Source organism: Citrus clementina, unplaced genomic scaffold (assembly GCF_000493195.1).
Source record: "Citrus clementina cultivar Clemenules unplaced genomic scaffold, Citrus_clementina_v1.0 scaffold_2, whole genome shotgun sequence".
NCBI classification, from domain to species: Eukaryota; Viridiplantae; Streptophyta; class Magnoliopsida; order Sapindales; family Rutaceae; genus Citrus; species Citrus x clementina.
The window spans coordinates 29377580-29392970 of record NW_006262688.1 but is presented as its reverse complement, the minus strand read 5'-3'; the positions used below and the strand labels follow the sequence as shown (position 1 = coordinate 29392970).

Sequence of the window (15391 nt, the reverse complement as noted above, 5' to 3'; positions counted from 1 at the left end):
TCACCTACATCACCTCCACTCCAGCATTTAATGCACTTTCTTCAATCACATACTACATGGTTTCAACCACAACAATAACAATAATAATAATACCATAAAAGAAGGTTTCGTAGAGATGTTAATAAACTGGTGAGCAATTGTCACTTATTATCTGATGAGGAAATAATATTTATAATGCGATTTTATAATGAATTAGAAAAAAAACTTGTATCATCAAAGAATTAGAATATATATAAATAAAATTCTTTGATGATTTCAATTTTCAAGTAATGAATTTTGTCTTTTACTCATAATGTATAATTGAGATTTAAGTGTATACTCTTATTACTTAATTTATTAACGACCAATCAGTCACGAAAATTTTGATAAGAAAAACCTTGTATCATATGGGAATCCTGATTCCTTTATATAAAACCCTACTAATAGGTTTAATTAAAATTTGAATTTACTTGATAACGTCAATTTTCTTTATGCGAGCAACGTTGACGGCCCATTAAATGTATTACTCTTTACATATATTACCCTTTCTACTCTCATTTCATCACTGAGATTGTATTTGTTTTTTTAGCTGAAGTATGAATAAGTCTGAATGAAAATGTTTGAATGACATGTTTGTTTTTTATTTTTCAACATCTGAAGAGAAAATTTTAAAAACTAATAGTTTGACATAAATATCATTTTAAGTGGAGCATATATTTGTTCTTCACAATTTATAATTTTCACAGGTTGATTAGTTTGGTAGCATTAAAAAAAATACTATTATTGTTGATCTTAATTTAATTTTGTAATAAAAGATGTAATTATAACATAAACTTTTATTATAAAGTCAACACTGTTATTTTATTTTTGATTCATTACAATTGACATAATTTAAATGTTTAATATTTCAGTTTAGTTAATGTTATCATGTGAATAAAAATTTAAAGCAATTAAAAAAATAACTTCAAGAATAATACAAAAATATTACATTTATACATAATATTGGAAATACGTGAATTGTTAAGGGTATTTTTCAGATTTAAAATTAAAATTTTTCATTTAGACTTCAAATGAAAGCGAATTTTTTTTATACTTTTTCTATTTAGATAAAATTGTTTGACAATAAGCAATAAATTAAAAAAATAATCTAAAATAAATAAATGTATGAAAAAAAGTTAAATTTAGACTTCAGACAACACCTAAATGTTGAATGGGATGGAAAGTTAATTCACTGATCGAAGTCTAATGTAACCATTTTTTATAGCCTTTGGAGTTGTGGGAGAGAAGCTATTTGAAAACAAAAATCAAATTTCAAATCATTCAATATATGTATGTATGTATATATATATATATGCTTCTTGCTTTAGCTAGCTAGCAAGGGGAATGAATAGCATGCATTTCTTTTTTCTGAATTATATGTTGAGAATACAAAACTAAATTTACATATTTGCATGACAAAAGAATGATTGGCAAATTTATACTTGGGGCAGTAGGGCATCCAAAACTATTATGTGGGGTCTTCAGTTTTCGTATAGAAGGCTAACCTCTTTAGTTTGAGCACTCAAGTCGAAGAGTTAAATTAACTATCTCGGATGATGATTATCACATAGACATGGATTCGATGCTAAATATCCATAAGCTGCTATTCACTATTGTACACACTACATCAAATTAGCAAATAAAAAACATAGTTAAATTAACTGTTTAAAGGGAGAAAAGTTCAAACGAGTGGAAACAAATATAAAGGGCACCGTGCCTGCCATGGCACATTTTAAGAGGTATACAAAACCCCACGAACAAATAGTGTTACTGTAGAAGTCTGGAAGAGTACGTCCATATCTTTGTCAAGATCGTGACTACATGCAAATAACAAGATGAATATAAAGAGAGTCGATACGAGAGAAAAAAGGAGATTTAAGCAATGAGACATACATAAGTAATTATCTTAGACATCACAAAATTGTCTAGAGAAAGGGGTATTCAAGTAAACGACAATAATGCCATTCCGTCTTTCTCTCCAAATCCCACAGTGATATTATCCTTCATAGCTCAAACCCTGCACTCCACAAGAAGATAGAAGAAGATGAGAATATGTTAATAATAGGAGTTTATAAAAAACTTAAAGATATGATTCTGATCAGCGATATGGCGTCAAAATTGGAATGGCTGAGTCACACTCAAAAACAACCGTGCGCATTGCAGGCTGTATCATGAGAAAAAAAGTGTGGAATTAGGACACTGACTGACCCTATGCGATTGCTATGCAGTTTCGACTGGGACAATTTTTTACACCCCATTTCTCTTTTTACGCTCAACACTTCAGTCCTTTTGGTCAACACTGGGAATTGTGTCCACATCTTTTTTATTTTATTTTATCTTTTTCTGAGATGATTACCCAGCTCACCAAGTCTACCAAGACCAATCAAAATCTGTTCACATCGCTAATATATATATATATATATATATATATATTTTACTCACATTTTATGAGAGGAGAAATCAAATCTATGAGACTCGAACTTTTGCCCTCGTACATTAATTCCATTCATAAAAGTTAAAAGGAAAAAAAAAAAAAAAACACTCATGGCTATATTAGTTATGGTTACAAGTAATTTGCATTAAGCGATTATGTAATTATCTTGAAAAGATACAGTGCTGATGTCCTGATACCATCTATATTATTTGAAACCCTAGTTTGAATAATGAATTGGAAATAATAATAATAATATCAACGACGACCAAAAATGAGAGAGAGAGAGAGAGAGAGAGAGAGAGAGAAACCAGCCAATTTACCTAAGAGGGATCGATGGTACTACGGCGGTCATCACCAGCGGCAGCTCTAGGTTGCTGAAACTGAGTGAACTGGCCAATGCCAGAAGCGAGAAGTGTTGCATCATAATTGTTACCATTAGCAGCAGCAGCAGCATCGAAACCCCTGATCATCTGGTGGTGCTGATTATGATTATGATTATTATTAGGATGATGATCCCTTGGAAAGAAATGGTGATGGAAGTGATGGTCTCTGCCTCCCCCTCCGGCGCCACCAATGAGATTCATCCCCATGTTCTGGTGGTGGTGGTGGTGATGAGCGGCCGCGATGAGGCCAGCGTGTCCCAGGTTTTGATACTTGGAGAGCTCGGATTTAGCGCAGCTGAGATCCATTTGGAGCTGGCGGAGCCTGTGCTGGAGAAAGGATATGACTCCCACGCAGCCGTAGACCGGGTCCCGCAGACGCATCTCGGCCTCGTAGGCGAGCGAATTCACTGCGTCCTCTCTCTGCGACGGCTGCAATTCGTTGAGTAACTTGGTGACGTTGCTTGCTCCGAACACTTTGTGGACGTTGGCAAATTTCTGAGGCTGGTCCGGTGGGAAGTACGGAGCGAACACGCACTCCGGCTGACACTTTCTCCTTAGTAATTTACACGCCGCACATGGTGAATTCGAATTCGATGACGACGAAGCCATTTATTCTAATCTGCAAATTGAAAATTAATTGATTAAAAATACGACAATATGGCACTAGCATAAGCAGATGTCAGAAGCTAGGTTTAGGGTAGAATTTTTTTTTTATAAAAATAATAAGATAAAATTGGAAACGATACCCGTGCGAGAATCTGGCTTATAATTACTGATATATTTCTCTTCTGATTCTTGATCCAAAATGGGGTTCTAAAGAATCAAAACCAAATCTTGTTAATTTCTTACTTTTGGAAATTGCATATATACTTCTCCCTCCGATACTATATACTATAGGAAAAGAAAAGAAAAGAAAAGTATACGCAACAAAATCAAATCAGAAACTTATTATTAATTTTGTCAAGAGGAGAAGGGATAATTGGAGACTCTAAAACGCGGCCACGGTCTTGGCGACTGATTACTGTGACTAGAAGGGAAGTCAGGAAGCAAAAAGAAGGGGGGGCGGTTTCGTGGGATTGGATCTCGTGAGGTGGAATTTTGTTTTCTAATTTCCACGGAAAGGGTTTGGTACAGCACATCTGGCTTGAATTTCATACACTATAAAATATTTGTATAAAATTTATACACACGCACACTCTCTACATTTTCCTGCAAAACGAGGCTCTTTTCATTTTTTTTTTTTTTCCCTTCTAAATCTTGGGATGAACTCTCGTAGCTAATAAATATATACTATGATAGAAGGTGTGGAGAAGAAGCAAATATGGTTGAATGAAAAGTCTTTGGAACTGACTCTTGGGATGAAGAGAATGTATATATACACACACACAAGAAAAAAAGAAAGATATTTCTTATTCTTTTTGTCTCGGAAGTTTAACAAAATAAAATAAACAAAAAGAGATGGGTAAAAAAAAAAAAAGGTACTCGCTCGTAGAAGTCGTCGACGTACGTGCGGGCCTGCAGCTTTCCTCGGTTCTATGAGTGAAAGGCCTTGTGGATCGGAGCTAGGTTTTGAAAAGAGAAAAGAAATGAATGATCTTTCTTTTCTTTTGGGTACTTGAGAATGTGAATACGATGATGAGAGCCTTCTCTTTTTACGGGGGTAATTGGGATTATCAAATAAGTAATAATAATAGAAGATATTCGATAGAATTCATGCAAAAATGAAGTGTTCTAGATGTTCGCCGGAAAACAAATGGCGTGGAACATGCATATAAAGATGATGATATTGAGTAGCAGCAGCAGCAGCAGCAGCAGCAGCAGCAGCTAAGGTTTAGGGAGATACAAATAAATAAAAGAAAGTTTTGGCCCCCAGAAGCAGAGGCTAAGGAAACGCGGAGAAAGCAAAGGTAAAAAGGCACAGAGAGGTATAATAGAGAGTGAGTGAAGAAAACGAAGCAATGAGTGTTATGTAATTGTTTTGGGGTGAGGTGGGGTGGCTTGGGTTTTGGGGTGTGGGGTGTTGGGGGGAAGCTAGGGCTGGGGCTCACAATCTCCATTGATTTCTCCTCTCTTTAGCTAGCTGTTTTGTTTGTTTGTTTGTTTGTAATTATTATTATTACTCTCAGATTCAGAATCATCAGAGATAGAGATTTGGAATTGGAGCATGTTGGATCGTTGTGACAAGACCTTTCCTCCTATTTCTCTGTGCATTTGAGAGCATTACTATTTACTTGTATCTTCTTTTCTCTTTCCTTTTTATCTTTTTAGAGGGTTATTAGGCTTTCAGGTTGTGTGCATCTGTCCCCCTACCCTACCAACTAATGATGTTACTACCGAGTAAAACGACACCTCTATTTATTTGCCCCAAATTCCAATCAAATGCTTTTAAGAATAATTAAATATTCACTTTGATTTCTCTACTCTTTATGATTACACCATATCGTATAAATTTGAATTCTATTAAGTTTGTCTAATTGAAATTTAAATTCATACGATAATAGCATAGATTGAATTAAAATATCAAATACGAATACACAGCGTGACAATAAAATAATAAATGTTACAAGTATGTCACTTTTATTAATAATTGTTTCATTGATGCATTTTTTTTTCCAAGAAAAATAAATTCTCATGAATTTAGTTGCACTTAAAAAAAAATGAAAATGATAAACTAATTTAGCTTTATATTCAGATTAAACACATAAAAGTAACTAAATTAAATTTTTATGTCCTCTACTCTAATCCATATTAACATTTCTTACGCCACTTAATTAATATTGATGATGGAGGGAAACAAATGAAGCATTGCCCTGAACTTACAGCCAATTAAATAAATTAAGATGGCCTAACAGAAAACGAAGAATGATATCCTATATTAATAATATCAAGTATTAGTTTTCAGATTATTGTAGTGTTAATAAAGATTAAGAGAAAACGCGGATAACTTATTGGAATTGAAATTGAAAAATGATTGAAAATAAAAAGAAAGAAATTGAGATTAAAAAATTGGATTATTGCCGTTTAAGGTAGGCAGACAAGTCATTGTATAATGGGTTTGACTATTGGCACCCTGCAAAATTTTCTTAAAATTCAAACTTTTTTTAACATTCTTAATATCTCTATTCTTGTCTTTAAATTTTCTCTATCTACGAAGTTAAAAGCAGTCTTAATAGCTCTACTATTCTCTTCAAACTTTTTCTTTCAGCAAAACTAGGAAAAAAAAAAAAAAAGAAGCTTCCCAACAATCAAATTAATCAACATGAAAAATAAAGAAAAGGAAAAAAAATGTTTTAAGTTTGCGTAAACCAATTGTGTAGATTGAAAGTAGAGAGAGAGGAAAATCATAGCTGTGCAAATCAAATAGATCGAAGAAAGAGAAAATATAAGTGGGTTATTATTTGTGTTCATAAGAATTTTATAAGCTTTATTAAAGATACGAGTGAGGTTATTATAATCAAACTACTCACTTAACCATTTACTAAATAAAATCACACTTAAATTTTGAAATTCTAAATTGTACTTAACAAACCCACCTAAATTCAAGGGGAATATCCCCTATAATATAGGGTGAGGAGCACCATAAACCATGTTTGTACAATAATGACTTTTAACTAATTAAACTTATTAAATTCATTTATAAACCCTTAAAAGATGTTTAGATTTATTTAACCGACAATTTATATATTGTTCAAATATTTTACACCAAACATTAATGATATTTTCTATTAGTTTTTTTGGAGCAGAAATGAAATGTGCAAAATTAAACTATAGAAAGTTATGTATGGAAAAAAGTATATGTAAATATTACTACAAGATTTAATTAATTTCTTAATGAAATAGTTGTGCGTGTAATTTATTTGTATTATGGTTTTTTTTTTGTTATACAACTTTGACATTCCATTCGGTTCTCCCAGAAAACAATGTCCCTCTGAATTGATTTTTTTAGCACTTCGATCTGCTAGCCATCAGCAAGATCGTTGCCCCCCTTTCCTTTCCTTTCCTTGCTGTATTCTAGTTGACTTAAGGAAACAGAGCAACCAGTGTAAAAGCCTTCCTTTCCAACCGGCTAGCTTAGCTTTATCAACAATAGAAGTAAGATTTCTTTGTTCTACCCCTAAAAATAGAAAGAGAGAATCCAAAATATTCACTTTTTAGGTTTGATTTTGAGTGTTATTTCCAAATATTTCAATCGCAACAAAGATAACATGGGATTTCTTTAACAGGTACGTATTTGTGATGAATTTTTTATTTTTCCTTTTTTTGTTAGTGCATTTTAACATTGTTGAAAGAGTTATCCTTACTTGCTTTCAGCCTCCATTCCGACTGCTCTATCTTCTATATAGTTATGGTGAAATAATTTAACTAGTGGCCGCCTCATTCTAATCGTATTTCATATTCTTTTTCCTCTTCTAAGATAGCAAACATTATTTTCATTTTATTTTTATTATTTTTTTATGTTGAATTCACATGTATCATCTCCAGTAGCAGCTCTCCAATTCCTTAACATTTGAACGTGCTATTTGCATTTCACCATGTAAATAAGAATTGTGGGAATTTGAACACTCCATTACTTTATACACTCATATATTAATTTAAAAAATTTAAGTGTTACTTTGTATACTCTTTAAAATTCTAAAAAATCTTACTCAAACTATTTAAATTAATTTAAATTTATTTACTTAAAACACCAATAAAATTATTCAATACACCCAATTTCAAGAGATTTGATAAATTTTTACAAGAATATAATCAAGTCAAGTTGTAAACAAATTATATAACAAAACTTTAGTTATTATTATTTTTGTTTATTTATGTTTAATATTAAATTTTGCACTCAAAATAACTTGCAGTGAGAAAATAATAATAAGAAATATTGAATATATATTTAAGAAAAGGAGGAGAAGGAGGAGGAGGAGAAAAAAGAGGTCAAAGCAAAAAAAAATAAAAAATGCTTACAATACTTTTCTTTACTTAGTTTATGAAAAAAATAAAAAGTAATGAGTGAAAATTTTATTTTTTGGAAAAATAAAAGATAGAAATATTGATTTATTATTGATTAAGATGTTGGAAGCAAAAGTTTTAAGGTTTAAAGTATAAGAATTATGTACATTGAATAATGTAATTGCACTATATGGGTGTTTAAAGTAATTATATAACATTAACTTATAATAAATTGTCCTTTATAGTAATTCACATGATGAATATTTTTGTAATAAAATTTTATTAAAACTAGAGAGTTGAGAGTAATTTTAGAATGTGAATATATAGCCTCACCCAAATATAATATTGAATGTAAAGATGAATTCAAAGAATAAAATTTTTTGTTTTTTTTTCACTATATTTTAGTGTTCATAGTTGTAATTTAATTTAATAATATTTTAATAAGAAAAAATTCTTTTCAAAAGTGAGTTTAGTAAATTGAGTTCATCATTATTCATCTAAGTATTGATTAAGATATTGGAAAAAAAATGTTTTAAGGTTTAAAACATGAGAATTACATACAATGAATAATGAGCGTGCTACATGGGGATTTAAAGTAATTACATAACATTGACTTGTAATAAATTATCATTTATAGTAATTCACATGATGAGCATTTTTGTAATAAAATTTTATTAAAATTAGAGTGTTGAGAGCAATTTCAGAATATAAATAGCCTCATTTAAATGTAATATTGAATGTAAAGATTGGTTCAAAAATAAAAAATTCTATTTTTTTACTATATTTTAATGTCCATAATTTTAATTTAATTTAATAATATCTTAAAAGTGAGTTTAATAAATAATTCAGGGGTTAAAATAGCTTTACCTAAAATATGTCAATAGTTCAACTCTTTTATAAATTTCAACATCTTGCAACTTTGGTCTTTGAATCTTCAAACATTGGGCCAGTCCCTCTAAAAAAAGCCCATCTTCAAGCGAATGATTTATGCTCCGCGCGACGGATATAATAAGAGCATTGGCAATTTCTTTTAGTTTGGTTTCCCTCCCACGTCTTTTCTGCTTTCCGGACTATTATTCTCTTCAGTGTTATCTACCACCGGCACCGGCGGTGTTGACTGTCAATCTCGACCACCAGAGGTAACTCATTTTCTGTTCTTTCTATATTCTTTCATTGCTTTTGATTGTTTATTGTAAAGTGAAGTTTGTTTAGTTTACTTAAAGCTTTTACTGTCAATTCATTCTTCTTTGAAATTAGTTCATTAATCAATCATCTGTCAAGTGAGAGCTCGGCTATGCTCTACAGTAATTTGTTGAATTTGGAAACAATCGATTTCAAGTTGTATTTAAACTTCTTTCAGCCGTAATTGAAACTTCTACATTGGAAAGCGCAACTCTTTCTTTCTTTGTTCTTCTTGGTCTCTGTTTAAAGATCTCCCCCTTTTTTAATTTAAAAATTATTTTCCACTTCTCATTAGTTATTATGTCGCATATAGCACGAGGCTGTGCGGTTACCGAGGAATCATGGCCCGAGTCCCTAATTGTTATCATTTGTGGCTTCTTGTTAGGAAAATTGTCTGAATGGCTTGGTGCAAAGATGTTGAGGGAACTCGTCTTCTCATTGCACCTGGTATTTGCTGTCTTATTATCTTTATGCAATTTATAATTTCCTTAGTTTTTTTCTTTATTTTTTCGACTTGGATATAAACTGTGTTAGCTTGTCTGCAAAATTTTTCCATCTTGCTGGTAGCTCAATTTTTTTGTTGATTACAATTGTGTAGTGGTTTACACACAAGAGCAATAAAAGCTATAAAAAACCAGCAGCAACACCCAAAAATTTATATTGTACCCCAAAATCTACCTACTTCTTTACCTAAAATTGAGTTATCCTTGTGGCCTCCTCTTTTTTCTCTTCCTTCTTCATTTTTATATCTGAGACATTTTCCTTTAATCCCTGTGCTTATAGTTTTGTTCTTATTGTCAAAGATTCGAGTGCAACTGGAAGTAGTGGTGGACGTTTGCTATCACTCTGCCATCCAAAATCAGGTAATATTGGGAATATTCTTTTTTTTTTTTAATTTAACCTGACCCTTTTTGGAATACCAGTCTTGTGTTGAGGCAAAATAATTTTCAAAAGTTAAAGCTGCTGATAATACTGCATGGCATTTATTATAGAAGTTGTTCAACTTTCTTGAAAAGTTTCACCTATTTTACAGGTCAGAAGACCTGCTACCTCCTTGTTGATGGGGTCCTTCAAGAACTTAACTGGCTGAAGCAATCATACAAGTCTTGGTTTCTGGGGAATTATGTTTGTGAAGGTAATTAAGATAATTAAAGAAAGTGCACGACTTGATTGTTTATAGACTCTTAAAATGCATGCTTGTAGTATAGTCAATTATGTATGTATTTATGCTGTAAGATAGATTTCTCTCTGTTTTTATTTTTTTATTCAATAATGAGATGGATATACAAGTGTATGGGTTTTGCTATTGATATGTGAGTCCTGGTCAATTGTACTTGTACCAAATTTCGGTTTTCCACTTAAATTGTGGTAGTCAATTTCATTTGCTTTCTGTTTGTTTTCCTCTTTTTCTTTCCCTTATCATTTATTTACTTTAGTGCAGATGGCAGCATATATGCTGCTACCCCAATAGACCCTGTTTTCATAATGTTGCCAATTTTTGAAGAAGCTAGACTGAAGGTACAATCACTACTTGCACTTCATGTTCACTATTGAGATCAGCAGCAACTCCATGCATTCAAAAGTATCTGGTGGCAGCACTTGCAACTAGAAGACTGTACAACTTAGCTTCTAGATCCACTTGGCTTTTCTGTTTATCTATTTCACATTTAAACACATTGAAATTATTTGTCAGCCTCTCTTTTAGTTCAATTATCATCATCTCTTCTTTATGATGATTGAGTGACTTTGATAATCACAGAAGGGTGAGGATCCCGGGAAATTCAGACAATTAGATGAGATAATTTTCATTGATGGCTACCCTGGATATCAATATTTATTACCTCTTGCTGAGAACTGTATGCAAGTAGTTTGTGAAGTTAAAGGTAACAAGCAATTTGTATTTTACAATCATAGATCATGATGAAAAGCATAGTAAAATATACTAAGTAAAGCATAACCTCTCACAATTAAAGATTTTCTTCTTTGGTTAACTCATTGCTGGAGAATATCATCTCATGCTTATCATGATAAGAAAAATGCATACTTCAGCATTCTAATTGTACCTGTGAATTCGGTGTAGGAGGTATTGGACTTGATTTCTGATCACTCTTGCTCAGAATATATTCTAGACGAAGCAATTGAAAATGCTTCCATAGAGAAAATCGATGACATTTCCTTAGGAAGATATAAAAGTGTGTTGGAGCAATCAAGTATATATATATACTGAGTCAATAATGATTTCCCTGTGCAAGGCTTGACTGCTTATAATTAGTTATCCCCAGATACCATCAAAAGTTCGAAATTGTTGTCCTTTGACTATCATTGTTAATACAATTTTGAGCTTCATGTTAAAAGAAAAAACTTTGCTATTTTTTTTTTCTGAGGATATTTTCTTTCTTCTACCTTCTTTCTTTGACTTTCTACAGAAATTGGATCATCAAAGTTCTTTAGGCTTGATGACTTGAAGGTTTTAGCTTGGTTATACTGCAAGGTCTGTCCTCTACTGTTTAAACATAATTTTGATGCTTCTGGATGCCACAAATAGCTATTTAAGACATTAATTTAACTTCAAACTGAGAAGTAGGAGCCCAACAATATTATTGTTTAAGCTTTAACAAGAAGCGTGACATTTTTGAATAACCATCCCTTTTTGTTGGATTTTACTGTAAAATTTCCCAATCATTATTTGTGCATCAAAGCCCTATTTGTGGTACAAAAATTGGTTCTATCATTTCAAGTTTGCTTAGTTTCTCAATTTTTTTCTTGAAAGAAAATAAAAAATTGCGAAAGAATTTTGCTTACTTTATCTTGATTTCTGATGCAATCCTCTGATAACAAAAGAGAACAGGTATTGAGACGAGGAAAATTGACTGGTCCAACTTGTCCACTTTGCATGACTTAATAACTTTTTTTTCCCCCTTTTCTGTGAGAATCAGTATGGAACTTGACATATGAGCCAAAACCATATGATATCTTACATTTTTTGTCTAAGTAGTGTAGAGATCTTCTATAGTTTGTCATGTGTTGGGTTTTTGGAATTACAGGTATGTGTCTTGAAACAGACTCTTTCGGTGTTGGACCAGAACTACGCTGCTCAAGATGAAAAGGACACTTGTTAGTTTTAAGCAGAAATTTTTATCACTTGTTTTGATGAACTTGTTATCTCTGACTCTCTATCATGGCCACTCATTTGCATCATCTTAATTGGCTATAAAAGAATAGTTGGCATGATCATTGCTTTTGTATGAATCAACATCTGATGATCCACGTATCCAACTTGATATAATTTGAACTGCCACAAAGTCATGAACTTTTTTCATCCTAAGAGTGGGTTGATGAACTTGATTGAAGGGTGAGTCTAAGGGTGTGACCCTTGGTTTCTCACCAAAAGGTCAGAAGTTCAAATTCCCTAATAGCCATTGATTTAGGATACTATGTTGACTGATTTCTTTACTGATCGTTACATGATCTTACTTTAGTTCCCAGTCTCAAACCCAGTGCACATGTTGAGGGATTCTTGTATGTCAAAAATAAGAATAGAGAGAGAAAGAGAGAGAGAGACTCTCTCCCAGGAATCACATTACATTAGGAGATATTGAACTAGACATGGTAGACTTGTTCTATTTCTATGATAGTTTATCTACCTTTTGTTTAAATTCTAATCCGCATGAGAGGTGCATTTAGTTAAGTTGTTTACTCTGCCTGTACATAAGTGGGAGTTAAAATCACTCCACATTAATTAGATTCACACAGCTGTTACCACATAGAGGTATTAGAATCGATGCTTATGTACCTGTTGATGCACACATAAAATCAATTCTAATTTTCTGTAGGATTGTCATTTCTTTGGGTTTTATCCATACATGTGCGTGCATTGTTATTCTGCGTCAAGGGCCACTAATATTACCAACTCAATCGTAATATTCATACTTACACATGCACTGTTACATTTCTGATAAAAATGTTGATTGCAATAGTTTGGCTTGAAATTGAATTAGTGATTCAATATCATGGGTGACTTTATGTCTTCTTTATTAACATCTTGCTTTTTATCATTGCAGTAGCCAATGCTGTTTCAATACTAGGAGAGTACGTGAAGGATGAGTCTTGGTTGAAGCTTTTGTGTAAACATTTGAAGTATTGCCGCTAATGAATAAACTTCTCCATTCTGATTGAGATGATATCTATTTAGGAAGGATTGCAAATCAAACAACAAAGTTTAGGAATGCTCTCTTTTCTGATCCTGTAATTAATTTCCATTTACCGAATGTGTTTGCAGTTTAGATCTACCTAAGGAGACCGGAAAAGCACCATACATTGAGGTGTTCCCAAGTTCTCTGGAAAGTAATGTAGGGTCTTCTAATCTCTTACAGGTAAAGCTAAGTTTCCGCAGCTGAAAAAAAGATTATTGTGGATAGTGTGGATTGACTGGTTGTTATTTAACAGGAAAGGAGGAAAAGTGACAGGAAGACAAACAGAACTGGGAAGGAAACAAAAATGGCAAAACCGGAGACAGAATCTCGAAACATCAAGGAAATGTTCTCCAGGGCCTCAAGAAGAGGAAGCCGAATGCCACCATAGAAACTAGAAGCAGAGGGGCTGTAGTAGATTAGAGAATCTGAAAGATCATTGGTGTCTTATTTTTGTTTTTGTTTTTTTTTTTTTAAATTATTGATATGCATTGTACGGTAAGAGGCCAACCAATATTCATCATATATCTATTGGGCCCACGTATATCCATTCTATCATGGCACAGTTATGGTATTTAGTCTCGTCCTCACAAATCACTGGAGAAGAAATTTACTATCGTGACAATGACGAAAGTGAAAAACAACAATCATTTTTCAAACGAGCTTTTGTCATAAATTATACTTGTTAAAATAATTATTTCACTTATTTTGTAAAGGGTTATTATTCTTTTTTCAGTACTCTAATTATTGTGAAATAATAAAATTACTATACGAATTAATGAAAGGAAACATTGTTACATTATAATTTTAAAAATAACAATTTATTATACTTTTGTTATTGGGGTTAGCCTAACAATTATGTGACGCTACTGTTGTTTGGGTAAAATTGTAGTTTCATCAAGCGAAACTAAATTTGTAATTAAGTTTTGGGGTTATTGTCCTTTCAGTTGATGAGTATTGCAAAATAACAAATGCTTACAGGAATTATTGAATACTAACATTTTACGACATTAACTATTTTTAAATAACAGTTTATCATTTCTATCAATGTACAATTGATCATGCAACAGTTTAATTATAGGAGCAATATTATCATTGTAAATTTAAGCAGTAATGATATGTTGTTCGCTCACAGAATAAAGCAAAATTATGAATTCACATGACATTAATTTATATATATATATATAATTTTATATGTAATTTATTAAGGGTGAAGTTGGTATTTTATAAATAAACTAATAAGTCAATTGAAATATAATAAAATATTATTTTTCAAGAGTTAATATAATAAAGTGTTGCTTTTTAATAATTCCTATAATGATTTGTTATTTTGTGATACATACCCATAAAGGATAATAACACTTTTGTAAAACAAATAACAGGAACTTGTCGTTGTTTTGAGTTCTAATAAAATTACTTGTAACACCAAACAGTACTTCCAGTCATGTCTTCAGTTTACGGATCTTAAAAAATAACTTTTTCAAAATAACATTTTTTTTTTTTTTCAAAAAAAGTTTTGAAAAAACAAACCATTTGAAAAACATTACCAAACACTTATGAATCTTTTAAAATGCAATTAGAGAATTGATTTCACTGCTTCTGTAAAACTAGAACAAGATCAGCGGTGTTTGAGGAATAGAACAAAATTTGTGACTATTTTCTAAAGTAATGACCCCAACGACGATTTTTCAAAAACGGGTTGATCATCATAAATTTAAACCACAATTATGGTTTTTAGAAAATTAAACCAAAAAAAAAGGCCCACTGTTGCAAAAATAAGTCGAAATTTATTAGCAACAAAAAACAAAGATATTGTTTTCCCTTAATATAATATATGAATAAAATATTACACAGTCTCTTCTGGTTTCTCCCTCTCTCTGCGAAACCGACAAACAGTCCCTACTCCGGCCACATAACGGCTAAAAATCGCCGCTTTGAGTACGCCAGCTTGACCTCTCAACCTCGACCATTAGCGGTACCTTCGCTACTTTCAATTTCTATTTTCTTCAATTGATTTTGATTTTTTGTGATGTGATGCATGTTTAGTTTGCAGAAATCATTTATTGTTAATTCGCTTATCATATGTAAAGTGAAAGCTCTTGCTCTTGCTATGCATTGACTTAGGAGCGAGGATAGTTGACTTGGGAAAGCATTTAAACTTCAGTAAGCTGTAATTGAATCTTGTGCTGTGAAATTGAAGCCATTTTAGCATGACAGTGTCTGTGTTTTGTTGAAAAGATGAG

The 15391-nt window shown here is 31.9% G+C and overlaps 2 protein-coding genes across 5 annotated transcripts; one reads left to right on the top strand and one right to left on the bottom strand.

The window, feature by feature from the left end:
• Positions 1-1694: 1694 nt before the first annotated feature.
• LOC18050605 (LOB domain-containing protein 6) lies at positions 1695-4430 on the bottom strand. Of its 4 annotated transcripts, XR_002907160.1 has the most exons (4): positions 3582-3747; positions 2773-3454; positions 1912-2035; positions 1695-1835 (listed from the first exon to the last, which is right to left on the bottom strand). XR_002907160.1 is itself a non-coding variant. In XM_024191197.1 (3 exons), exon 2 carries the CDS (start codon positions 3442-3444, stop codon positions 2773-2775), a length of 672 nt encoding a protein of 223 aa, XP_024046965.1. In that variant the 5' UTR covers positions 3445-3454; positions 4318-4430; the 3' UTR covers positions 1695-2035. The 4 variants fall into 4 exon arrangements, 3 of the variants coding, with proteins under 3 accessions (XP_024046965.1, XP_024046966.1, XP_006448514.1); XM_024191197.1 differs by lacking the exon at positions 3582-3747 and adding an exon at positions 4318-4430 and having other exon boundaries at positions 1695-2035; XM_024191198.1 differs by lacking the exon at positions 3582-3747 and adding an exon at positions 4322-4430 and having other exon boundaries at positions 1695-2035.
• Positions 4431-8813: 4383 nt separating this feature from the next.
• Positions 8814-13811, top strand: LOC18050604 (ribonuclease H2 subunit B). The gene is made up of 11 exons (XM_006448450.2): positions 8814-8915; positions 9344-9405; positions 9762-9821; positions 9992-10093; positions 10400-10476; positions 10718-10841; positions 11385-11449; positions 12003-12072; positions 13020-13095; positions 13238-13331; positions 13405-13811. Exons 2-11 carry the CDS (start codon positions 9357-9359, stop codon positions 13537-13539), a joined length of 852 nt encoding a protein of 283 aa, XP_006448513.1. The 5' UTR covers positions 8814-8915; positions 9344-9356; the 3' UTR covers positions 13540-13811.
• The last annotated feature ends 1580 nt before the right edge of the window (positions 13812-15391 follow it).

Coding starts and splice junctions, on each gene's coding strand:
- LOC18050605 (XM_024191197.1), bottom strand. CDS start 3,444: ATGGCTTCGTCGTCATCGAATTCGAATTCACCATGTGCGGCGTGTAAA.
- LOC18050604 (XM_006448450.2), top strand. CDS start 9,357: ATGGCTTGGTGCAAAGATGTTGAGGGAACTCGTCTTCTCATTGCACCT. Junction 13,096..13,237: donor CTTTTGTGTAAACATTTGAA/GTATTGCCGCTA, acceptor ATGTGTTTGCAG/TTTAGATCTACCTAAGGAGA. Junction 13,332..13,404: donor GGTCTTCTAATCTCTTACAG/GTAAAGCTAAGT, acceptor GTTATTTAACAG/GAAAGGAGGAAAAGTGACAG.